Raw genomic sequence first — 25,203 nt, forward strand, 5'->3', positions numbered from 1 at the left:
AGCTCCTGGGAGCGTCAACAACGTACAAATTTCTCAACCTGAAAACTGTAGCAAGAAGCTGCAGGTTTGCGTCTCTGTTGATGCTTTCCGTCTGAAAAATGTTCCATTAAGTTGTTTGAGGCTTTGCTCCTCGTCAACGTTAGCTCGCTGGAAATGTGGAGTGTGTGAAACTCGTCTGAAACTCAGAGTGTCTTCTTTGCCTTAAGGGACAGTGAAGTTTTAAATGAGCGCGTTGAAAGTGAAGTCCTTGCTCGGCATCTCTGTTGTGAAAACTGCATCCTTGGTCCAGCTGATATGAGGCCAGCCACAAGCCACTTTCTCATTAAGGGCAATAGTCTGACCCAGAAATATTGTTAGTATGAATGTCTGCTCAGAGGATAAGCCTATTAACTACGCTGGCCAATAAAACTGTTGAAGTCATCTCATCTTCTTCAATGTGAAAGACAGTGTTTGTGCACGAGACGATAAGGCTGTGTGCCTTCGAGACAGAGAGAAAGAAACGGTAACTGTGTGCAAATAAAGGAAACGGTGAAAGATGGAGAAACGGCGAGCGTTTGAGGGTGAAAGATATTGCAAATATTTTGTGTGAAAGAGTGATGGCCATAAAGTATGAGACTATTAAAAAAATCTTTTAAACTCTTGATAAAAACATCTAGCATCCTACTCCCTAATTTCACATTTTCAAATCAGACGTTGGTGAAACTCTGCCCTCTCTTGGTCACAAACTGTATTACAGGACCTTGATGAAGCAGTGAGAAGTATTTTGTTTATAAATGGAAAGCAAAAATTATTATTAGTAAAACCCATTACCCATTTAAAGTCCACCTGGTGTAAGGTCCTTAAAATTCTCAAAATGAGGAATGATTTGTGACTTAAAACATCCTAAAAGAGACAACATTTTTAAGCTTCGACATGACAGAAGGATAAGATATCTTGAGCAACGTTGCAGTACAGTTATCTAACAAACACTGAACAAATAAAGGTGGAAAAGTTGATTCACAGAAACAAAGGCTCGAAGCCATTTATTAGCAGAGTATATTCAATAATGATGGATCAATGTCCAAAAAAAACCCCCTGCATCGATGAAGAGAGAGGTGGAGATCTGACGTGGGCATCGCTATAGGCGAGGATCTACGGTCTGATCCATGTCAGAACAGCATGTTCTCCACCCACAAAGCTGCAATCTGGAGCATGTGTTGCAGGTGCTGTGTCACTGAGGGCACGATGTAAAGTCAGAAAGTTAACCTGAAAGTCAGATTCGCTCCTCCGCTGCATCAAAATGGATATCAGATATGACTAACCGCATGCTATTTGAGAAAAACACATATGTCCTGAAAAACAGATGGCAGCCTGTTACTGAATATATGGAAACACTACCTCTACCAGCTGCAGACTCGCTGTAGCCTCATTTTGGGGTTCTATTACAGCGAGAGGTGCTGTTTTTCTTTTGGTGCGAGGAAATGAATCGGAGCAGCGCGTTTATCAGCAATTGATTATGGTGATATTTTACATTTGCATGCAAACCCACTGTCTTTGAAAATGTTCGACTCGGTGTACCGTGCTGCGCCGCAATTTGTCTCCGATTCGGGTTTCCGCGCACATCACGGCGGTTTGTATGAGAAAAGCGGCTGTCTTCCTTATGCAGCCATACATGCAACCTTTGGTCACATGGGCAAATCATGTGTGCCAAGCGCTTTAAAAGGTGCTGCACCTTCATCATAGTGTGAGCCGCAGTCACCTTAAGCTTGATCATTTTATAAGCATTTTTTAATGTAATTGTTTCTATTATGGGTTGCACGGTGGAGCAGCAGGTAGTGTGCATGCCTCACAGCAAGAAGGTCACCGGTTCAATTCCCGGGTCGGGCCTTTCTGTGTGAAGTTTGCATGTTCTTCCCGTGCATGCGTGGGTTCTCTCCAGGCACTCCGGCTTCCTCCCACAGACCAAAAACATGCTCATTAGGTTGATTGGTGACCCTAAATTGCCCCTAGGTGTGAGTGTGAGTGTGAATGGTTGTGTGTATGTGCCCTGCGATCGGCTGGCGACCGGTCCAGGGTGTACCCCGCCTCTCGCCCATTGACAGCCGAGATAGGCTCCAGCCCCCCCGCGACCCCGAAAGGGATAAGCTGCATAGAAAATGGATGGAGGGATGGATGTTCCTATTATCATTATTTATTTAATTCATTGTTCTTATTGTCATTTTCACATCCGTGCTTTCTGGAACCTGTGCATTGTATTGAGCTTTTAGAGGGAATAAGCTGTTGCTGCTCCTGCATATTTGAAAGCTAAAACATATTAAAAATTATTAGAAAGAGAGAGAGGAAGGACACCCGATCCTATCTTCTCTTGAAGAACAAGCAAAAAAAAGTATCTCAAGAGGAAAGCTTAAACTTCGTCTACACGCAGTAATTACTTAAGCTGAGTCGAAGCCCCGGGGTGGTGGGTTTTTGTTTTTTTTTTCCTCTCTCTCTTGTATTCCCCCAACCCCTTCCTTTATTATCCTGGTGCTCGGCACTCGTCTTAATGTGCAATAAACACTGCTAAATTGGCTGTTCTTCAGGTGCGGTCTGGTTTTGTTTGGAAGTAGTAAATGAGAGGTACAAAGGCGCCTTCAGAGACAGACAGCGCAGTCGCTGGGTAATGCTCCCGAGTGCAATTTACTGCTCAGCCTCTCTGGAAAAAAAAAAAGAACTTCAAGCGTAAACTCTTGTGTCACACTTCCAAAGGCTCAATGCCCAGAGCTGTAGAAACACACACACACACATATCCACGCTCAGGCACAACAAGGCTATGGGGTGCAGGGCTGGGTTGTTAAAACTTCAGCACTGAAGGAAAAAGGCCCCCTGGGCAGAGTGACATAATTGACTTCCCAAAGAAAGAAAACAGCGAGCCTAAACACTCCCAACAAGTAAACTAGGCAAACTTCACAGCCGCTCTCTCTGCCATTACTTAGATGAGCCGCACCAGACAGCCTGGAGAAAAGACGGCCGCTCTGCCAGCTAAGAAAAAGGCATCTGCTCCCATTTCTTTTGTGTGTGTGCGTGTGTGTGTGCGTGTGCGTCCGCCTGTCCAACCGCCCCCTCTCGCAGTGACGAGTTACCACTTCCTGGCCTGAGCCCACTCGACTGGCCGCCTTCCCATCTTTCTGCTGTGAGAGGCCTGCTTTCTGCTCTGCCAACTGACGTCTAAAAAGGGGGACAAGAAATAGTTGTTGGGAGAGAGAGTTTGAGCGTGTGTGTGTGCGCGCGTGCGCTATACTTGAGGGAATCGGTTTGAGGGTTAGACATTCAGAGCGAGACTTGGGTCTCGCTCTGAATGTGGTTTTGGACATCTATTTTTAAAGCAACAGTTTTTTAATGGCTCAATGTCCGTTATCATTAGCAGGGGCAGAAACTCAATTAAAGGTGCTGTGAAGATGCCGAGATGTGAGGCCATAGATGTTTCAGACTGATGTCCAACTGCAGTTGAAGGCAATTAAAGACACCCTGTGGATCTTTCTTGAAACCAGAATTATCTAATCATATGTATTGTGCATGTGTATGAATTTCCTGAAATGTATCAAGAAGCATTTCTGGAGCCTAATATTTTGAAAAATAAAAGAAGCATAAAGAGGGAGCCTAATGAACGCGCTGCCCTTTGAATGATTTCTGCAGCTGAGAGTAGGCAGAAGTAACAGCTGACCGAAAACATACGGGAGGAGAATAAAAAGTGAGAATAAGTGGAATAACAATGAGCGAGAGGGAGAAATGGTGTGAATGCTGCTGAATCGGCATTCACACAAATAACAGCCACTGACTGTAGTCGTTCCAGTGATGACGATCTGCTGCTGAGAGCTGACGACGTATAAGTTTTAATATCTGATGACTAATGGTAAATGGGCTGCATTTATGGAGCAACTCACAGTGCTTTATATCAAACACACACACACACACACACACCCACACCCTCATACCCCAGTTTGCCTTCAACACACTTCGACATGCAGACTGGAGGAGCCGGGGATCGAACCCCTGACCGTCTGATAAGGGATGCACCGATCCGATATTGGTATCAGTATCGGTCCCGATATTGAAAAAAATTCTAGCTCCAGTATCGTGACAATGGGGCCGATACATAGGGGCCGATCTATTCAGTCTAACGCTATGCTATAGGCACTGTGAATGGCGTCATGCGCAAGCAACACGCAATGCTGAAGCGCACACACCGTGGGCCGCATTGTTTTCAAAATAAAGCGAGCGAAAGGATCTGCTATCTGGAACTTTTTCACACTACCTCAGCCTACAAACTCGACAGCTACTTGCAATACCTGCGCAGTAAATGTTCTGTGGGGCGGTGGTTAAATGTCAAGTTGTAACACAATCAACTTAATCAAGCACCTACAGACATTTCACGCCAGGGAGCAGGCTGACTTCATTGAACTGAATAAACAAAAAGGAGGCGGTATGACACAGCTAACTTTGAAGGAGATGAAGGAAAGAGGTGAAAAATTTCCACCTACAGTAATAGTGTGCAGGCAACAAAAATCAGAGAGAGGATACTGAACTTCATTGTTATGGATGGGCAACCGCTGTCAGTTGTTGGGGACAAGGGATTCTGGCTGCTAATTAGCCACCTGGAGCCACGGTACGAAACGGTAAGCCGAAAATATTTGTCCAAGATGGCTCTACCTGAACTGCATGGTAAAGTGTGCAAACACATATTACAGGAAAAAAATAAATAAATATGCTATAGCTTTTTCTGAATTTTAACTCCTTTATTTACACTTGTTAGATTTTTTTTTACATGTTGTTTGACCAAGCTAGAGAAGCTATTGGTTTAAGATTATTGTACTGATGCAGTTATTAAATACATTAGCAACTTGGTACATTTATATCTGATCCCAGTCTGTGTCAAACAATGAGACATACCATTTGTTCGGTAATTCTACGCTGTTTTTCTGTATCGTATTGGCCGATTACTAAACCTCAGATATATCGGTATCAGAGATGAAAAAAGCAGATCGGTGCATTCCTACTTCTGATTAGCTGCCGTCCCACTCTGTGGACAGCTCTGCACACTGGAGACGATTCAGCTAACGTTCGCTTCACAGACTGACCTATAAAACAATAATATGTGCTTAAATGCTAACCTGAGAGCCTCGTCACCTTCCAACGGCTGTCGACCATTCACGCGATCACAACCTAGCTTAGTTGCTAATTATGGAACACAATCACAAAGATCATTTGTCTGTAGTCTCAATACTCGGTTGCTGTTCCAATCAGCAAGAAGCCAGTCCAGGTTTTTCTGTTGTCTTGTCTCAGTGTTGCAGCAGCAGCGTAAAATGACCACCAGATGTCACATTACCAACGACGGCTTTGTCAAAACGATGCTACAATAACGTTGCGGTATTTGTTTTGCCACCAGTGGAAAATTCAATGACAGCAAATCCATTTAGAACCGTTGACTGCAAACACTTCCAGGATATTGCAGATTGCCACTAAAAGGACAGAGTGGCATGTAAAGTTCAGCAGCAAGCGGTGAGATTTCAAGTAATAAACAGAGTCATAAGAGCAGTGAAGGAGGTGTGTGTGTGTGTGCACGCGAACATACATGAGGATGGTTACGTGCGCGCTTGGACTTCTTCAGCCTGGAGGGTGAGGAGGTGGGCTGCTATGTGTCAGTGTGTGAGTAAGGGCCTTAGATTTTCATGTTATATTTGGATGGGTGTGTTAGTACGGGTCCTGGCTGCACATCTGAGTTCTGTGTCTGCGTAACTCAGTCAGCGAGCGGCAGCTCAATTTAGCCCACTCCCCTCTGCCGGAGTCCACGTCAGCCGAAATCTATCTATGGCGGCTCGCTCATCCTCCGCCACCCCCATACACACCCGGGCTCAAGACACGCACACGTGCGCACAAGCAAACACACACACTTCCTTGGGTTGGGATGCTGCTCTACTGTAAAAGTAGGAGTGCCCAGAGAAGCACTAAAATGAGCGGATGGCTGACGGCATCTTCCTCAAACAGCAGCAGCGTCTGATGTCAAAGACAAACAACTGAGCGCAGATTAAATAATCTGCCTAAAATAACATTTTAATTCAATCAGCAGCAACAAAGAGCTGCAGCTTGCTGTCAGTAAACAAGAAGGCCAACCGTCCGTTCAAGATGCGACTCTTCAGGGTCAGTCTCATGTCAGGCTTACTGACTCCTAGTTCGCCCTCGGTGCGAGAGTATCCCAAAGAATTGTGGGATACATAGCAACCGTTGCCAGTCGCCCCTTTCACTGAATGACGCTGACAGCTTCCAGCCCTCATTCAGTGGCTAGCTGCTCCTTCAGTGGTATTTATAGCCACTATTGATGGAGACAGATTTGGCTGAGAAGGAAAGGCAGCACTTGGGCGTTCGCTGTGGACTACAGCGTCGGCTTTGTGTGTCTGAGCGCGTGCGGAAAAGATCGTCGTATGTCACGGTCCCCTGCAGGGAGAGCGAAGCGCTACGAGGCCGTTTCTATAACTCTCTTGGCATTTAAAGTCTATTAAAGTGTTCTGTGCGAACATGAAAATCATCACACAACACCGTCCTCGCAAAACTACGAGTCCCAAGTCGCAATCAATGGCAGCCGGTGGCTCGACTTGCCGTAGGAGTCTACGATCTGAACACACACTTGCCGGGGCTTTCACTTTAGACTGCTGAAGGATGACTAATCCTCTATTTAAAGGGCTCAGGGCTCGCCTGAAGACTTCTGGCATACGGGCAATCAATTGTAGATGTAGAGGTGACGCAATTCACTTTCAGGGAAACTGTAGGAGGCCACTTATTGGGATTGAAGTGTGTACATGTGAGAAATGTGGAAATGCAAACATTCCACAATGAGTCTGAAAAGGGGAGAAGTGATCGCGAGCTGACTGAACTGGATCTGGAACTTAAAACCAGTGTGTAAGAAGCCGGGGGATGTATATTGGCAGACCAGCAGAAATTGAACATAAATGTGTTTTCATCAGTGTATAACCACCAAAAAATAAGATTCCTTGTGTTTTCGTTACTTTAGAATGAGCTCTTCATATCTACAGAGGAGCGGGTCCTCTTTCTCAGAGTCCGCCATGTTGCACCGCCATGTTTCTACAGCAGCCCAGAACAGACAAAGGCTCTTGATGTTGGTGTTTTTTGTGAGCTAGCAGCCACCGTAGGCTCATGCGGCCACCCTTCTCATGGATGGAAGGGGGGGTTGAGGCAAAGGGTATTCAGACGATTCCAATCTGCAACCTCACTGCCAGATGCCATTAAATCCTACACACTATAGTTGCTTTCGTCAACGAAAATTATGACTAAATATCGTCGTCAACGAACCTTTGTCACGTGACAAAATCGAGACAAGATGCAACGTAAATGCTGGTCATGTGACGATAACTACAATTAAATATATAATGCAATATCGTTGACGAATAAAAACGAGACTAAATGTGGTTGACAAAATAAAAACTCTGCTAAAATGTCTCTTCATTTTCGTTGACTAAAACGAAACGAGATGAAATGTTCTAGCGTTATTTCGTCTCGTTTAGTCGCATAGTTATTATTATTTTGCAGTATTTCTGTTTCCCGTGTCTCACTTCAGGGGCTGCATCAGGTCGCAATGCACAGTCGCAGATGACGTCACGGCATTCGTTCCCACTCGCGGCATTATTTAGAAGATGCAGCTGCGGGTGGTTAACGTTAACGACAGACAGCTGACACAGAGAACGGGACCGATGGCGGCCAGCCGGCTTTGGTTGGTAAAATAAATATGTTGCAAACTCAAATCAGAGCGTCTTCGTGTCTGGAATGGATGTATTCTTGAGTCTATACGGTAACAATATAATAATAAGACAACCTTGTTTGAATTGTGAAATGGGTTTGACTAAAAGAAAACTTTGGTTTCGTCTATCCTACTAGATACTTAATTGACTGGGTTAAATAGAATTACATCACTAAAAAGAGACTTCAATTTTCATTGATTAAAACTAGACTAAGATGTCACCAGCTTTCGTTGACTAAAACTAGACGAAAATAGTCATGGATAATTCTGACTAAAATAAGACTAAAATGCTCAGACTTTTAGTCGACAGAAACTTAACTAGACTAAAATGAGTATGAACGTGAAAACTAATAAAAACTAAAATGACAGCTTGACACAAAGAGTAGACTAAGACTAAAATTAAAACAGGCCACCAAAAACAACACTACTACACACTGGACCCTTAACAGTGACAGTGCACAGATATCATCCTTTGGGGTGAGGGTCTGGGGGTGTGAGGCACAGCCCAGCACAAATCAGCTGCAACCTGAAGGTCCTCAGGGCTGTTACAGCTTTTTGCACAATGAGTGAAGACTTTAAATTTGCAAATAGATGCAACAAATACTTGAAGCGAAGACAAAAGCTCATAATCCTGCTGGGCATCTTTGACTACAGACATGTTGACTTGTCAAATGGGGGTACAGCCAATAATAATAACTGCATTCAGCCATTGTTAACGTCATCAGTGACGCCTCTGTGCTTCCTGCTATGAGCAGTCAAAATGCCTGATGTGAGACAGGTTTATTCAAATGGGTCAGACGGCCGTGCAATTAAATCTACATTATGTAAAAAAAAATGTTGCGTCCCACGGCTCATAACCGCCATTATGAAGTATCTGCAGGGGGTTGATGGGTTAATGGTCAGTAACAATGACACAATCACTGCATTGTCAAACAATTCAAATTTGGAGTTTTCCTGCAAAATGCCTCCAATCAGCCACACAAACCGTGACATTTCAAATGAGTGCATGTTGTTCAGAGGAAACAGCACGTTTGTCATGTGACTGTCAATATTGTAATTTCTTGGTTGCAGACACAGACGGATAAAAGACAGCCAGAGCCATAGAGGACCGCATTAGAAAACATTGGCTTCTTTTGGTGGACACAGAGGATATTAAAGCTCAGAAGAAAAATCTTGGCATCATTAGTGGGTCAGTGTTTTGTGCTTGTACTGCGGAAGCTTTGTTTCTCTCTTGATCAGTTATTTCAAGGTTGGTAATTAATCCCGCCCCCCACTATTGACTGATCTTGCAGATTGTTTTTCTTGATAAATCAATTAGCTGCTTGGTCTATTAAAGAAAAAAGTACTGTTACAATTTCCTAGAGCCCCAGGTGACACCTGTCAATCAATTTCAAAGATATTTAATTTACTATACATATAATAATCTACTCGCATCTGGGATCCTGGGAACAGAGAATGTGGAGGAGCAGGTGAATCTACACTGTCTCCGCTTTGTTCCAGCTCTAATCCGTGTAAATGGTTGATACTGGTGCATCAGTTTTTCCTTGAACAACTAACTTGGCATGTGCAGCTTTACTCTTCCGCAGCAGACGTGGTGGCGTTGATGCTCGCTGGGCCCACATCCCAGCTGTTTCTCACCTGGCCAGTGCCTGGACTTTGGCTGTGTGTCTCTCCTCCAGCTCTGCCAGCTTCCTCTTCAGCAGATCGGTTTCCTGCCTCAGGCCTGCTGAGTGCTCCATCTCCCCATCCAGCAGACTGCGAAGAGACCTGCCGAACACATAAAGTCGATCGCACCTATGAGCACGTCACGTTTTGATAATCCTCTAAATCCTCTCTATATATAGACATACTAAATGTTGACATTCTGGCAATCAAATAAATCAGATAAACATTATTAAGCTTCTTTAATTGCTGTAATAACTGTCTGCCTGAATTGCATTCAGCTCGGAGAAAAAGCACTTAATCAACACACGTCTCTGATTGCATCGCTGTTGCTTTAATGCCCCGAGTACAAATCACAGTTTATCATAAAAATCAAAACACGGCTTGGCAGACGGTTCACATTTATTTACGATTAATCACAAATCCTGTGATTTGTGGTCATTACGGGGCGCTTTGCAGCTTGCTCCACGACGCTTTTCTACAGCTGTTAAATGAGCATAAATCACAGTCGCTGGTGGCTTATTGCTACAAACAAAAACAGTTTCCTGCCCCCAAGTCAGCACGAAAAAAAACCCCACATCCCAGGACGAAAGGAAAACGAGCTGACTGAATTTATAGAGAAAGGTCATTCGATATCTTCTTCCAGTGAGTATCTGTGTGGAGGCACGTGTGTGTTTGCGAGCAGCAGATAAGGAGAACGCATCCCGACGTACGTGTTCTGCTCCTCCAGCTCGTCCTTCCTGTTCATCATGGCTACGATGGCCTGACGCAGCTCCACTGCAGAGGAGAGAGAGCAAAAGTTAGGTTTCTGCATTCAAAGAGCCTCAAATACACGCCGACGCCACACACGGCAATATGCATAAGCTAATAACCTTCAGTTTTCCAAATGTAGAAATAACAAAATCCCATTTTCAGGATTAATGCCGCACTTGTGCTGCATCCCGAAGATGAACGGTTGTGATAAAGTCAGAAGTCATACAAAGTGAGACTTACCTGACTCACACACAACACTTTTATTGCTACAGTAAAACACACTTTTTTTTTTTACAAGCGACTCAAAAACTCTGGAGAAAGAAACTCATCCAAGATAAATGTAGGGGAGGAAAACACTGCCTACCTTTCACATTCAATTATTTATCACGAAAATATGAAACCAAAATCACTTTGGTAATACACACTCGTGTAAGACAGCTGAATACACACCTACTGAATGAGAACAACACAATTCCAGGTGGATTATAGTCAGATGAGAAAGTACCATTTGGTCTTTTGTCGTATTTGTATTTCTATATTCGCGTCGTGAAAGCCATCGTCTTCCTGGATATTTGGGCTCACACATCTCACCACCAGCCATTTTTACCATATTAGCACTCTTATGAATTCACTGATATATTGATGTTTGCCCTTAATATAATATTCAGGGTGCCACTGCCGTCCACATCTGATGTAATGGAAGTTCCTTCTAGACTACAGCAAAATAAATATAATATACAATATATCAGTACTGAGCTTTAGCAAAGTACCCTGGCTATACACTGGTCAGATCAGCTGTTTTGAAAATGCTGGAATGTCGGCAAATACCAAATGAAAATCAAAAGATCTAATGATTGAATAATGTTTTGTTGAAAACTGACATAATGTGTAGAGTTTGTACCTGTATGGATACTAAATAATATCTGTTTTTCCTCCCTGAATGAAATGGCTGCATGGTGTTAACTTTGTTCTCAAGGTGTGTAGATCATTAGTTTCATTCCAGGTTCAAGTTTGGCCTGCTGGTGGCACTACACGCAAAGTCAGGGGATGACTAAATTCTTTAGGAATTTTCATGGCAATCAATCCAATAGCTCATGCAATAAATCAGTCTGGAGCCAAGCTGCTGGCATGGCTGCAAGAGACCAAGCCTTAAAATCATGATAACATCCAGGGTTCATATAATGAATGGCCTTAAATGACATTATGCTTAAAGTCAGCTCAAATCAACACACTCATGACATTATTTAAATATCAATGGAGGGCCGCTCGAGCTCATTTGACAGGGCTGGTGGGAAGAAACGTTGGGACACTATTCAACCAATCAATAGAAACAACTTTTGGCTTTGGAAGCTGGTGAAATTTAAAGAAAACATCAGACACCAGCAGCCTGAAATCCTCACCATCCTTTCCAGCCTTCAAGCACTTGAACTGTATCAGCCACAGCCAAAGTGTGCTGGCAGTCGGCGGCTGGCTGATGCTAATCTCCGTCCTGATGTAAAGATCTGGCAGATTCGGGGCCGGGCTGCACGGCGGTACAGTGACTCATCTCCATAGTTACGCTTGGAGGTGCGCACGAAGGTTTCAAAGCCCCTAACTAGGCTGTTACCAGGATTTCCAAAAATAACAACTGTGAGACAAGGAGTTAATCTACCCTGCACTTTGCATTCCACCATTTACACACACACACACACACGCAGAGACCACAACTCTATCTCATAACTAATGTAGGGTGTCGATGTAGCCCAGACACAAGTAGGTCTCCTCCAGCCCCGAGCTAAGAGCCTGGTTGGGGAAGGAGGAGGAGGAGGAGTGTGATGAAGGGCACAAAAGAGAGGAGAAAAGAGGAAGTCTATTATCTCCACAGCTCCATTCTCCACATCAGCAGGCCAGAAATAAATATGACCTTTAGTCCGACCACGCGTTCACAGCGGGTGCCACAGACGAGCCATTAGGGATTTCAGTAGAGCCAGACGCCCTTCTGTCCTCACTGGGGGACATGGACAAATTACAGCGTGTGTGTGCATGTGTGTGTGCGCGTGTGTGCCCCTGCCGGAACCTACACGCTCTTGCTCAATTGTTCCAATAATAGATGCATTAGCAGAGAGCTAGGCCATGTAATCGAGGTGCCTTGTGAATTATAGACTCCATATTCTCCAATCAATGGACTGCTCGGCTTTGCACGCTGTCAGACCTGGATGGAAGTCACTGAGGGATCTCTCTCCAGCGCCGCTCTTCTCTCACTGTCTCCCACACACCTGAAAATCCAGCAGGTTTCGCATTCAGCTGCGTGTGCGAGCGTTTCGCGAAGCCTTAATCACGAAAAGGGCAAGCGCTGTCATTCGCTGTTTTTACTATCAGCACTAAACATACACACGCTGGGATGATATATTGACCGTTTTCCGACTCATGGACGGTGTTATTACTCTCTTGTATTACTTACACATGAGCTGAGCAGCAGATCATTTTGATCCCTGACTTAATCATCGAGCTCAGGCATTAATACTTCATACATTTGATGAATTCAATTCTCTCACCTTCATTCAAAGTGGAGGATTTCTGTTGAAAGGGGTCTCAAGCAAGCTGCCCCTTTAACTTTGCCTTTATGATGGCATAAGTATGAAATAAGTCCAGTGAGATAAGACCAGTGAAATTTGTGTTTGACTTGCTTCAAGGCAAAAATCCACTATGAGATATTCATATCGGCACAGGGTCGACGTGTGAGAATTGCTTTCCAAGAATTCCTTTCGGACTTTTCTTCTTCCTCTGTGGTTTCCTGCGTTGCCCAGCTTTGCGCGACCCCCTCGAGAAGCGCGTCTGTGCATGCCGCCTTGGGTTATGCGAGTAGGCGGCCCGGCGATAGCGAGAGCAAGAGAGCGAGATTTCTCCAGTTGAGGAAAAGTCATGGTCTTTCAACTCGAAATTCAAAATCCGTTTTGGCTGGGTTGCATTGAGCCGACAGTAGGCGTAGAAATTGGTATCTGTGCCTCTGTCACCATGGATTTCGGTTGGACGTCTGGAGAGAAGCTCTGTGCTCTTTGACTGCCGCCAAAACCTGATGTTACAGCGATGCTGCAGTGCTTCACGGTGGATTTGACTTTTGACTAAAGCCTTCTCCTCGAAGGTTCTGCTGTTCTGCATCTTTCTAAAGGCCTCTGCACCTCAAAGGCTACGTTCTCTGGCTCCACACCAGCGATTTCCTGATCACCAGCTCTCACTGTGACCCCGCGGCCTCCTCTTAGCGGGAGCTAATAGATAGGACGAGGCTCAGTCCCAGTGCTTATGTGCAGCTCCACTCACCTTTCCTCCACTGGCTCTCTGTCTCTTTCACTCCCCCCCCCCCCCCCCCAACACACACACACACACACACACACACACACACACACACACACACACACACACACACACACACACACACACACACACACACAATCCAAGGAATCAAATAGTATCAGCGTGAGTGTCTAAAGGTCTGATTAGGTCCAGGGCACCGAGCAGAACACCAACCTCTGAGTGGGTCGCACACACGCCAAAGTGCTCATCAAGTGCTCTTGGAATCAGAGTTTTTTATCCACATGTGAAGTCACATAGCGGATGTAAATGGCAGCCATTCTCACGACCTGACTTTGTGTCACACTCCCTTTTTCTCACAATCTAAAGCCTTTGAGGGGAGCAGAGGAGCGCATGTGTTTGTACAGCAGTGCGTGCATTAACTGGACCAACAGTGCCACCTGGGGGACAATCTCGCAAGACTTCACTTCAGGAATTGGATCACTTTAAGCAGCCAGTTTGGTTTAATCTCCAGACTAAGACATGTCAGGCCTTCCACAGGATTCATTATCATCACAACCTTCGCGGCAGCATATTCTGGAATGAGATTGGCCTCTGATAAAACCTCAAGAGGAACTGGTGACGCAGCAGCTGTGATCCTGATGTCACATCGAATGAGTGAGTAAGAAATGTTTCATTCTGAAGGGCAAAATAAGCGCAGTCCATAACACAAGTCACCTAGTTTCAAGCATTCAAAGACAACGTCAGTGCAGCTCTAACCTCAGACTGTACTCCAAAGACGTTAGTGACGGTAATGAATCCTTTAGCTCGTAACAGCAAACTTCCAGACGTGTCTTTGTTTGGAAATGTAACCGCAGCCATTATCCAGAAGCACCACGTTCAAGCGGGTACAGCGCTCAAGCCTCGTATCTGCAGGTAAAGTCATCTAATTGCTATGAGTCACGTCAGGTCCTGTGCAGGCACAGTTCAGCTGTCTTGATGCTAGCTCACATGTGGCATAATCCATGATGATTCATAACACAGAACTGGTTTGAGCACAAAGCGAGGGGGAAGAAGGGAGGGAGGGAGGGAGAAATGGCATGAGGCAGACAGGTGGAGGAAGAAGAAACACTCACCCACTGTCATGGACTCTGGCAGACCAGATGTTGGCAGTACAGCGGAGAGTGGAGCAGACTGCGTCGGTGGACTGGACTCCATGCTGAAACACACGAGGAGAGGAATCCAATCCATTTCCACTCTCCTTGAGTGTGTTCACAAATCATTTTTGTAAAGAAAAGCTGACGCTGCAGCACACTGACAAGACTTGCCCGTTCAGTCCCGTCACTAAAAAGGATTAATATTTTGCCCTAAACTGCAAATGACATCATTCCAGCCTGAAATGATGGCTTACCTGAACGTTAGCAGCGACGCGCTGCCCTCACAGTTCCCCACCGGTCCTGTTGACTCACACTGAGCAGGAAATGCGGCGGTGTCCTCCACAGAGCTCACTGAGGCAAAATGGAAGTGAAAGTGAAGGCGCAGTCAACCAGAGAAAGTACCGAAATTTCATCTGATAGACAACTGATCCCTGCACTGAAGCCATGAGCAGCTGTTGCCAGCAATAAAAACAGTCAAGCAAACATAACAGAATCTTAAACAGGGAAAGAAAATGCACTTTTAGAGCTTTTCAGCACTCTGAGAACACTGAGATGCCGCAGTACCACTGGAAAGTTACAGCTCTTTCCAGTGCTGGAAGGTTTTCACTTAAGTAAAAGGACTAATACTACAGTGTGAAAATATTCCACTGCAAGTAAAAGTACCTGGCTGGGGGTCTGTAGGGTTCAGAGGAATGAGGATGTCTGAGCTGCTGTGGTCGGTCATCACCTGTAGGGGGCTCCACGTGGACACACTGGACAGGCTGCCGACCACCAACCTAAAACAAGAGCAATCAGCACGTTTCAGGCCCGCTCTGCCCCAGATGTCAGCTGTGGACATTTTGGATAAAAACCTCAACTGTACAACACAGTGACAGTCTGTTCCAGGGATTTTCAACTTCAGCTCAATTATTTTTGCCTATCAGAATGATGACAGAATTGCCGAATTAGCTATTAGCAGTTCCTTTTTGCCATACAACCGCGGCTGTAGAGGTTTAATGTTTGATGGACATCACAGACAACGATACCCTCAGACGGTGTGTGTTCAGGTTTTATATGTACGCTTTACGTAGTTATGACTCCAGGAAGTACCTAAATACATCGACTGCCACTGTGATCTGATGAGCCGCTGCTGCTGTTGTTGCCAGTGCAAACCGTTAACGGGCCAAATGACAGAGACTAAAACCTCCAGTCATTCTTGTGTTGTTAACCTGACATTCAGCTGAGGTGATCTGACTCACTGATCAGAGCTGATCCTCTCCTCCTCCTGGGTTTGTGCTCTGGGTTTGTACATCTCCTCCTCTTCCTCCTCCTCCTCGTTGTCTATGCTCTTACTGTCAGGCAGAGGAGGTGAAGTAGAGGGTGGAGTACGTGACGGATGGGGGGATCCCACCCAGCTGACTATTCCGGGTCCGGCCAGGCCGTTCTGGGCCGGGGACTCGGAGAAGGCCGGCTCCAGAGGATCTATTCCTTCTTCCACACTGTTCTGAGCGGGAGCGGTGTGGCTCTTCCTCATCGCGCCCATCTTCTGGGAGTCCTCTTCTCCCTCCTCCTCGTCCTCCGCCCCTCCGTCCAAATCATCATCAAAGGAAATGATGTTGGTGATTTTCTTTTTCCTCCGGCGCTCTTTCCTCAGGCCTGAGTCTGGGTGGGAAAAGAGGAAAAAGAAGTCAATCCTTGACTGGCTCCCCGCTCCTACAGCAAAGTTCAGCACTGGTGACATTAGCATCTTAAGTTTATTTCAATTAGGCCTTTAAAAGGGCATTTCTAACAGTCTGAGGTTCAAATCTCAGGGCCAGAAAGCCTGGCTGAGCATTAGCGAGTCTTCCACCAGTGAATAATGTGAATGGGTCTCCACCTCGAGGAGCTGGCACACCAGCTCCGAATTTCATTTCCATTCATTCCAGTGGAAAGTTCTGACACCCCACAGTTAAAATTTAAAAGCTTGTTCATCCGTCTGAGCCGAACATATGGAGAGAAAACGGTGTGGATTTTCCCCATGGCATGGACCCGGGCGGGCAGCTTAAACGAGGTCAAACAAGGAGGCTGACATTCTGGAAGTTTATTCATTTCATGGGGGATTTCATCACTGCTGCAGCACTCTGCTGCAGATGCCTTGTGTTGCACCCACTAGACTTGCTCTACCAGTGCATTCATTATGCATGCTCAAATTGAACCGTATGTTGTTGTGGACCACAATGTACAACCCATTGCTTTCAAGGGGTGGACAAAATAACGGAGTGAAATCGTCCATGTCTGCAAAGTTTGAAACATTGCTGCTAAAATGCTTACAAATACCATATTAGCAAAAAGGAACACTGCTCACCACATTCTCAATAAAACGACCAATTCAGGGGTTTTTTGCACAGCCGCTGCATCGTGAATTATCATCTGTCATACTAAATATTGTCATTTCCTACCAGCTGAGGTGCTGCGTGGCAGGACAGGTAGCGGGTCTGACGCTCCGTCCACTCTGGGGGTGAAGCCAGGCACCACGGCCGTGGCGGTGCTGATCTCCCGCAGCAGGCTGCTGACCCCCTGAGTCGACTCTTTCCACAGGCTGCCGATGCCCTGCGTGGACTCCTTGAGGAGGTGGGACACCGAGGAGCCTCCTCCTCGCGTGACCCCGCCGTTCAAGTCACTGTTATCAATGTTGATCGCAAACAGGATTGAGTTCAGACCTGAAGAAGATAATAATTTATTAGAGATTAGTTAATTAATACAAAGCTTGTGAACTTCTGCAAAGTGCTTCGTAAGCACGCGGCGAGAGCGGGCGACCTAAGGTGAACTCAGGCCGTCTGCCTGTGTACGAAAAAAGAGAGGGAACGCGCTGGCACAAGATCAGTGGTACATGCTCTCAATATTTAAGAGTTTGCGCTCATCTGAGTTGTGCTCATCAATAGTTCAGCAGTGAGAGCGCAGCCATTAACACTAATTCCCACCACATCCAGTCATGCTAAACAAGTAAAGTGCAAAGTCAGTTAAATAACTGCTTTTACAGCAGCTCCATTTGTGTCAAGCATGTTTAAATTTCAATGAGACTGAAAGTGAGGCTGTAACACTCGCTACACATCAGGGAATGCAATTTTTGGATGGATTAAAAACATGGAGAGACAACTTTACTCCATTTGTTCATACTGTATATACTTACCACTGATGGGGCAACGATATAGGCTGAGGGTGGCATCAGAAGAAAATCAAGAGTATCCCTCTGTACGCTGGCCATTTAGGACATATTAGACTGTCTGACAAACTGCATGTTGTCAGACTGAGCTCTACTTTATCTACAGGATGCTAATGTTATATTACATCTAACATTAGGAAGCTAACCTGTGCACCCTTTGTCAGCTTCAGCTGTGGAACATGCTGCAAGCTGGCACGTAAAATACTAACTGTATGCAAGTTAGCACACTAGCATAACCATGTCAGCATGTTGTGTCAGCATAACATGCCGACATTAACAGCTTAACTGGTGCAAACCCACAGCCCTGCTAGCGTGACATGCACTGTGCTTTCCCTGCAAGTGCCCAACATGACAACACAAACTCACCTGCAGCCATGGTGGGGAGCATACTGGCTCTCTCTTCATCAAGAATAAAAGCCCAGTCTTCATAATAAGTCCTAGAAAACAGAAAGGAGGTGAAGACACACCTTTTGTTGAGACAGTGGAATTGAGCCCTGCACACCTGTCGTGCAGAGCAGAACTGTGCAAGTGCGCAGATTCTGGAGTGGCAGTATAATGTTTGAAAAGCAAATGCACGCAAGGCCACACTGACGTGCATGAATGCAAAGCTACAGTGAAGGAGGTTATGGTGATGCACACACACACACGCTCTTTACTAACCCTAAACGTGGGTGGTCAGCCAGCAGGGTGTGCAGGTAGCGCTCCAGCGAGTGCTCATTGAGGGCGCAGCGCAGCCAGGCGCGACCCCGGCCCAGCTCCGAGGAGATGTGACGTAGGGAGTAGAAGCGCTGGAGCTCGTGGCGGTTCAGGTGCTCCTTCACGTAGAACCAGAAAGTCAATTCTGGAGGGGGGGGGCAAGGGAGTGAAAGGTGAGTGGATAAAGGAGAGGGAAGGGAGGGGAGGCGGTGGGTCGATGGTTGACGGATTGGAGGGAGTTAAAGGAGAGATGGGACAAAGCAATGAAGTGAAGAAAGAGAGGCACGGTGGGAGGAAGAGGGAAATAAACAAGGAAGGAGACAAACAGTTCAATCTCACTTGCGAAAAACAACTCGCTGAGTTACACAACAGGTTGGAAAGGTCAGTGGCAAAAACACTCCTGGAGTCCTGAGAGTCCAGCAGATCTTCAGTGTCTCATTAACAAGTATCCACAGCTCCATCCTGACTTCCTGCCTGTCACCTCTCCATTTTCTGCACTCATCTCTGTATTATTATTTTCTATAACACAAGGAAAAAAGATAAAAGACCAAAAAAGCCTTATGTGGCTCCGGTTTCTGAGGGGTGGCGGTTATGCTACTCTTTTGCGTATGATTAGCATGTAACCTCAGAACAAAGTGCGACAAATTATGGCTGCTATTTCTGGCTCTGTCAGAGAGCTTGGCTTCATTAGGGAGCTCCAAATCCATGAGTCCAACCACAAATCCTTTCTTCTAATCAACTGTGAACTAGGGGACAACGTCAGATATGCTAATGGTTATTACGTGGCAGCCATTACAGAAGTCAGGCATTTCTCCTCCATCCATTAATAGCCACGAGGTTCTTAAATATGACACAGTAGAAACAATTTAGTCTAATGTGAAACTGATGCCTCTCATTCAGCAGAATGGTCTTCATAAGCTCCGACGGCTACAAATAAAAAGAATCTTGCAGCTTTCACGCGGTTCACGTCCTCATGGAGATACCATAGAGCCGTGATTCCCAGTCAGGGGTACTCGTACCCCCTGGGGTAATTGTGCAGTTGTCAGTGGGTATGTGAAAAGGTGAAGTAGCTCTAATCGAATTTAATTTTACATATATGTCCACATATTGAGTCAAGTATAACACAAGCTGCAATGAGCAACAGTGAGCTAAAGGTAGCGCTAGTGGATGAATGGCTGCAAAAGAGAGTTAAAGTTCATGTTAATAACATAAATGACTAGAAGAAGTAATAGTTCAATATAGTCAGCAAAAGAAATGGATAAACAGTTTGGTAAAAGTAATGACATTAAGACATGGCTAAACGTAATGTAGCTAAGCTTAAACAGTAGTTATCTTAAAGGCACGGACAAACAGTTCAAACTGTGAGCTGAATGTTATGGATAAATGGTTAAAATAGTTAGAGGTAATGGATAAATGGCTGAAATGTGCAGCTTCTTCACTCCATGTGGTAGAGATACAAATGCAAAATTAACCCCACCGACCTTAACGCTGAATATTTTAACATCCACTATAATAACCAGCTTTTATATCATTAGTAGTTCAAGAATAACCCAAATTCACAGATTTATAGCATGATGAGTGGTGCCAACGAGCAAACAGTGGAAGCTGCTTTCTTGAAAAAAAAGTTAAAATATTTCAAAATATTCCAATGAAATGCAAAGTAGAAGGGCTGCTATACTAAAAAAAATACACCTCTCTTTCGCAGGGTAAAGGTAAGTTAAAGGAGGAGAATACTGAAATGAAGCAGACACAACCCTACGCCATTTTTTAGATATTATCTACATCACTCTTCATTACAGCTACATATTACATTGGCTGAAATATCCAAACCCAGGTCATTTTCGTGTTGCTGCACCATTACATCAACTGGAAACATCCAAGCTCTCTTCTGCATTTTTGTACCAGCTATCAGTTCATTTCCCCGTAGCTCAGCATGCCATAGGCTGTTTGGGATCCTGACTGGAATTTAAAATACACTTCTGTGAGTCTGAACAACGCTTGAGCACACAACTTGCATTTATAATGACAGCACAGCTCAGCAGTGCTCTTTAGGAGTGTAAAGCCACAGCAGGTGTGCTGCCCGCCACAGACTGAGACAGAGACGCCGAAGTTTAAAGACAGACAGGTGAACTCGGCAGAGAGGCGGAAACAGGGAGGCTGAGACCTTCCTCTGCATGCCATTTTGAACTGAAGCACCTATCTGTAGTCCAACCATCTGGTCTCACAGCCAGGTTGTGAGTGTGTGTGTGAGGTTATCCTGCAGCTCCAAGCTACCGCGCTGACACCCGTGCGTCCTCTAACCCTCCGCAAGCCAAGCTAAAGGGCAGCACTCCCAGGTCTCCATTACAGGGTAAAATCTGGAGGCTAAAGTCGAGTTGCTGCCTTGATTTTCAACTTTGGACCCTGTTTAACGGGCCGTACAGCCAGTTAATTACCGTACCAGCTTCCGTCTTGCTGCTGAATCCGGCAGCCTGCTTGAGAGCGGCAGCGGTGAGGGCGAGGCCTCGGCTCTTCCTCAGACCATGCTGCAGCACCGCTTCAAACTGGGCACACAGACAGATCACCCTGCAGAGACAAAGACGGGTTACAGTAGGTCGATTCATCACTCGCTGAACAATACATGTAGAGCGTCATGAAGGGGTGCACCCCCACCGTGTCGCTGTGCACTTGAAATTACAGATTCTCTTTAAACTCCTATGGGCGTTTTTCAGAGCAAATGAGGAGGATATCATCTTTATCTTTTATCAGCATGGCAAAAATGGTAATCAATGTTCAGAAACTGGAGCTACAACCTCAAAGTGAGACCTGAGCAGCACAGGATATGAATGTTCGATCAAATATTTCTGCATTAAGCTCTGATGGAACAAGGTCGGCACATATTTTTTCATAAATACCTGATTTTCTGTTTTTTGTTTTTTTTTTGAAAGACATTATCTTAACAAAACAGCACTTTCTTGTCGCTTCGATATGATGCAAAATACTGTAAAGCTCTCAAAAAACAAGGTTATTTATTCCACTTTAGAGCAAGTTTTGCAGTGAAGGAATCAATGCGCCAGCCGGGCGTGTTGCCAGATCGCCGTACGGGAGAGACTGAACGTGAGGTAAGCACAAAGTGGACGCGCAAACCAAACCACCTTTCGGGTCGTATCTAAAGAATGTCTCGGGAACAGGCAGCTTCTCTTACCTGCTGTCTGAGTCTGTGGCAATCTCCTTTCTTCCTCCAAAGCGGATTTGGCACTGCAAAGATACGAAGGGAATGACGACAGCTGCCGATGAAACACTTCAAACCTTAATCAATGAGCACATTTCTGAGATTTCAGAGGCCTAAATCATTGAAGTAGCCACAGAATAGACAGTAACTACTGTTTGACCAGCAGCTGGAATGTTGAGGATGATGATTAAGAGGACTGGAGACAATGGAACTGAGACACTGATGCCTAAATAAATACATGGCAGCCAATCTGTTTACACTCAATACGCATCCTCACCTGAATAAATACCCCAAAATACTGTGACACACATCATGAGAAACCTCTATTAGGAAACCAGACCCCAGTCCAGACTAGTCCTGGTGCTGTAAATTCAGTTTCCACTTTCTTTCCCACTCTTTGTGTGGGAGAGGACATCACATCAAACCGCATCTGTCAGCGTTATGTTTCCTTGCTCGGTGGGAAAAAACAAAAAAATCTTTAATATCACTCAAATTCTACCTTTTATTTTCCCATAAACCTACCCAACATATCTGCTTTTAATTCAGTGGAAGATCACTGCGGAAAGACGCAAATAGGGCTCAGTTTTACTTCCTCTAATGCGCTTTGGTACAAAGAAGATAAAGGAACTAAAAGGTATTCAGACACCACAAACTGGCCAGTGTTAAATCATGTTCTTATTCCAGCGAATGCATCGCAATTTAGAAGTCCCTCTTAATTCTGTGCGTAATGATTTGCTCGACAGGCCCCTGCAGATTTTGAAATAAAGTTTGAAAAGTACGCTGCGTCCCACCTAAAGACCATCCGGCACAGATAGCAGGCGACCAACCTGTTTGACAGCGTCCAACAGCCTCTCCAGGAGGTGCTGCCTCTTGGTATCACTCTGCTGAGTGCCTGCAGAGGTGAACACAGAAACAAAAGGAAACTCAGTCCGATGATGGATTCAGAAAACGACTCCAACGCTGCACGAGCCCGCATTAATCATGCATGTCCAAGAGGAGAGGAAGGAAATGAACCGCTGCGGAAAGTCACGGGCCATCGCAGTCAGCTTGAAAACACAATTTCAATTTGTTTGCATATTCTTTTAACTACGACGGCATGAAAAGCCCTCAGCCGTGTCACACTGTGCAACAGCAAATAAATGAATAGAATTAGAAAACACAAATAGTCAATATTACACAAACAGTCAGCATGTGTGCTACATTCAACAGTGAGCTCAGCGTGAGAAAACTAAACTTTCTGTGTTCATATTAAAGGCTCCCCGTGGTGTTTCTGACCACTGGTGGTGCTATGGAGCAATGTTATGATGAGCGGGTCCCCGTTCTGTTTGATCTTGCATTTAAGAATCCTCAGCTGGGGCCCTGATTACGATGAGTTACGATGTATGAGGGATGTTTATCGTCCCAGCTCTTATTCGTATCTATACTGTCATATATCGTCCAACATACCAACCAGCAGACTTCACCAACTGAAGCAGCTGTGGCTCAAGTGCAAAGAGTGACGGAAGATGGAGCAGGCACATAACTCCACCCACATGTTTACATGGGATTCAGGGAAGCAACTTGTCATGACCACATTTCAACCTCAAGGCTACTTAGAGCCTCAAGAAACCTGCTTCTTATGTCAAGGTGGTCCTTCAGAAAGGCTTCACAGTGGACCTCAACACTGTGTGATTAGTCATACGCTGCACACACTCACATAAAGAGTCTTCACACATGTTTAGAGGTGAAGAAAATGCATCTGAAGAGTGTTGCACTGGTTTTATCTTCTCTGAAGCAAAAGCTGAGCATCTCTCTGTGAATTCATCAAGGTTTCAAAGCCCACAGAGGCCGTTTGCTGGACATCAACACGGGGAAAGTGGCTGCAGTGCAGTTAACAAGTCAGCAAAGTGACTGAATCACCTCCTGCATGCATGATTTGACATTTTATGGGTGAGTGGCAAACAAAAGGCAAACAAAACAACCCAACTCACCGTTCATTCTCACAGCCAAACTCCGTTAGCAGTGACATCCAAGCCAAACAGTTCACCGGCGATATGATTCATCCCTTCCTGGAGCTGCTAGCTGCGCATCGGGCCCATGCTGCTTCTGTGGCCGAGCTGGACCCACCCAACCGCGGCGTGAGGGGCTGATGCTCGCACGTTGAACACGGAGGCCTGCCGCCGGGGAGCCGCCGCTTCTGGGAGTCTAACAACCACAGTGTGACATGGAGGACTTACACAAAGCCGAGTAAGCAGAAAACACGGACTAAACACGAACTGGAGTGTAATTTCAGAGCGATGGAAGCAGCTTTGAAAGCGTGGCGGAGCGTTTAGCAGCGAAATGAGACGGTTTCAGTTTAGAGCCTCCAGCACACATACAGGGAAGCGGAGCACCGAGCGAGCGCTGACAAGGTCACATGACACAACACACAGCTGTCATATGACAGGGGAGCCTAGTGGGAGTTGTAGTCCTTTATGAAAGCGTTGTGGAACTACAAAATATGTTAGGAGGGTAACGTGAAAGAAAACATTTAACCTTGTAATGTTCATGTGATATGTCACATTAGCACATTTTAGCCTCCTTTTCTGTTTGAAATATGCATCTTCTCATCAGCTAAGATGCACTGAGAGGAAACTTTGCACACAGGACTTTGGCGATAAGCAGAATTTTCCTCCAGCATCACCATAAGGTCTCAACAACCGGATATGTTGCCATTAAATTTCAGAAATGCTCCCGTTTCCCTCTGGATGACCTGTAATACCCTGAGTGATCCCTTAACTTTTCATCTCGCGCCATCATCAGGTCAAAAAGTCAGTCTGTCCAGTACTTTGGTTGACTTGCAAAACTAGTTAAATATCCATTATTCCCACATGTAGTTTTGCTTGGTGCTAGAGAGCAAATGCATGTATGCTCAGCTAAACTGGCATTAACAGGATGTTTATGCATGGCTTTAATTCTGACTTATTTTAGACACCTTGGTGGTGTCTAAAATCAACGAACTGAACTTTTTGTCAAGTCCAAATCAAACCGCTTTCTTACTTGCATACATATTGACAACATCAGTACTGCTATCAGTGTAGACCACCACAGTTTTTGAGTCTTACTCAAAAGATATAATATGAGAATAAGCTGAAGAAAACTCTGAGGAGTGAACATTCTGCGTGTTTAGTCAGAAATTGTGCACAGGCGAGATCTTAGTGTCTCCCTTTACACTTTTCTGAGTGCAAATTCCTGACTTTACTGTTCAGTGCAGACATTTTAATATGTATGGTGCATAATGTGGATTTGATTCCATCTCCTCTTGTTTTATTCTGTGAATGTGCATTCTACAGCTCACTGATCATGAAGCTCTCATCCAGGGATCCACTGAGGATGCGGCAGTGGGAGGACATGTTATCAAAGACCAGGGTGTCAGAGCATGAAGCAGCAGACATCAGGACCGTCCTCCAGGGCAAGACAGTGCAAGAAAGATTTGGATAACTGCATTAGCTGCTGCCACTTTGTTTGAAGCTACCCTCCTGAACTCAAGTCC

General features: G+C 45.3%; 1 protein-coding gene across 1 annotated transcript in view; it reads right to left on the minus strand.

Annotated features, from left to right (window-relative positions):
- The window catches only part of snx29 (sorting nexin 29), a 119,507-nt gene extending 95,408 nt beyond the window's left edge, over positions 1-24,099 (minus strand). Inside the window, exons 1-13 of the mRNA XM_070990465.1 lie at positions 23,663-24,099; positions 22,520-22,584; positions 21,666-21,718; positions 20,922-21,046; positions 18,446-18,626; positions 18,152-18,222; positions 17,022-17,282; positions 15,843-16,245; positions 15,268-15,380; positions 14,859-14,955; positions 14,584-14,666; positions 10,141-10,204; positions 9,404-9,532 (exon numbers count right to left, since the gene is read on the minus strand). Coding sequence (XP_070846566.1) covers positions 9,404-9,532; positions 10,141-10,204; positions 14,584-14,666; positions 14,859-14,955; positions 15,268-15,380; positions 15,843-16,245; positions 17,022-17,282; positions 18,152-18,222; positions 18,446-18,626; positions 20,922-21,046; positions 21,666-21,718; positions 22,520-22,584; positions 23,663-23,669 — 1,652 coding nt within the window. The 5' untranslated portion in view covers positions 23,670-24,099. The remainder of the gene's footprint in view (positions 1-9,403; positions 9,533-10,140; positions 10,205-14,583; positions 14,667-14,858; positions 14,956-15,267; positions 15,381-15,842; positions 16,246-17,021; positions 17,283-18,151; positions 18,223-18,445; positions 18,627-20,921; positions 21,047-21,665; positions 21,719-22,519; positions 22,585-23,662) is intronic.
- Between the last annotated feature and the right edge of the window lie 1,104 nt (positions 24,100-25,203).

Source organism: Chaetodon trifascialis, chromosome 21 (assembly GCF_039877785.1).
Source record: "Chaetodon trifascialis isolate fChaTrf1 chromosome 21, fChaTrf1.hap1, whole genome shotgun sequence".
Taxonomy (NCBI): Eukaryota; Metazoa; Chordata; class Actinopteri; order Chaetodontiformes; family Chaetodontidae; genus Chaetodon; species Chaetodon trifascialis.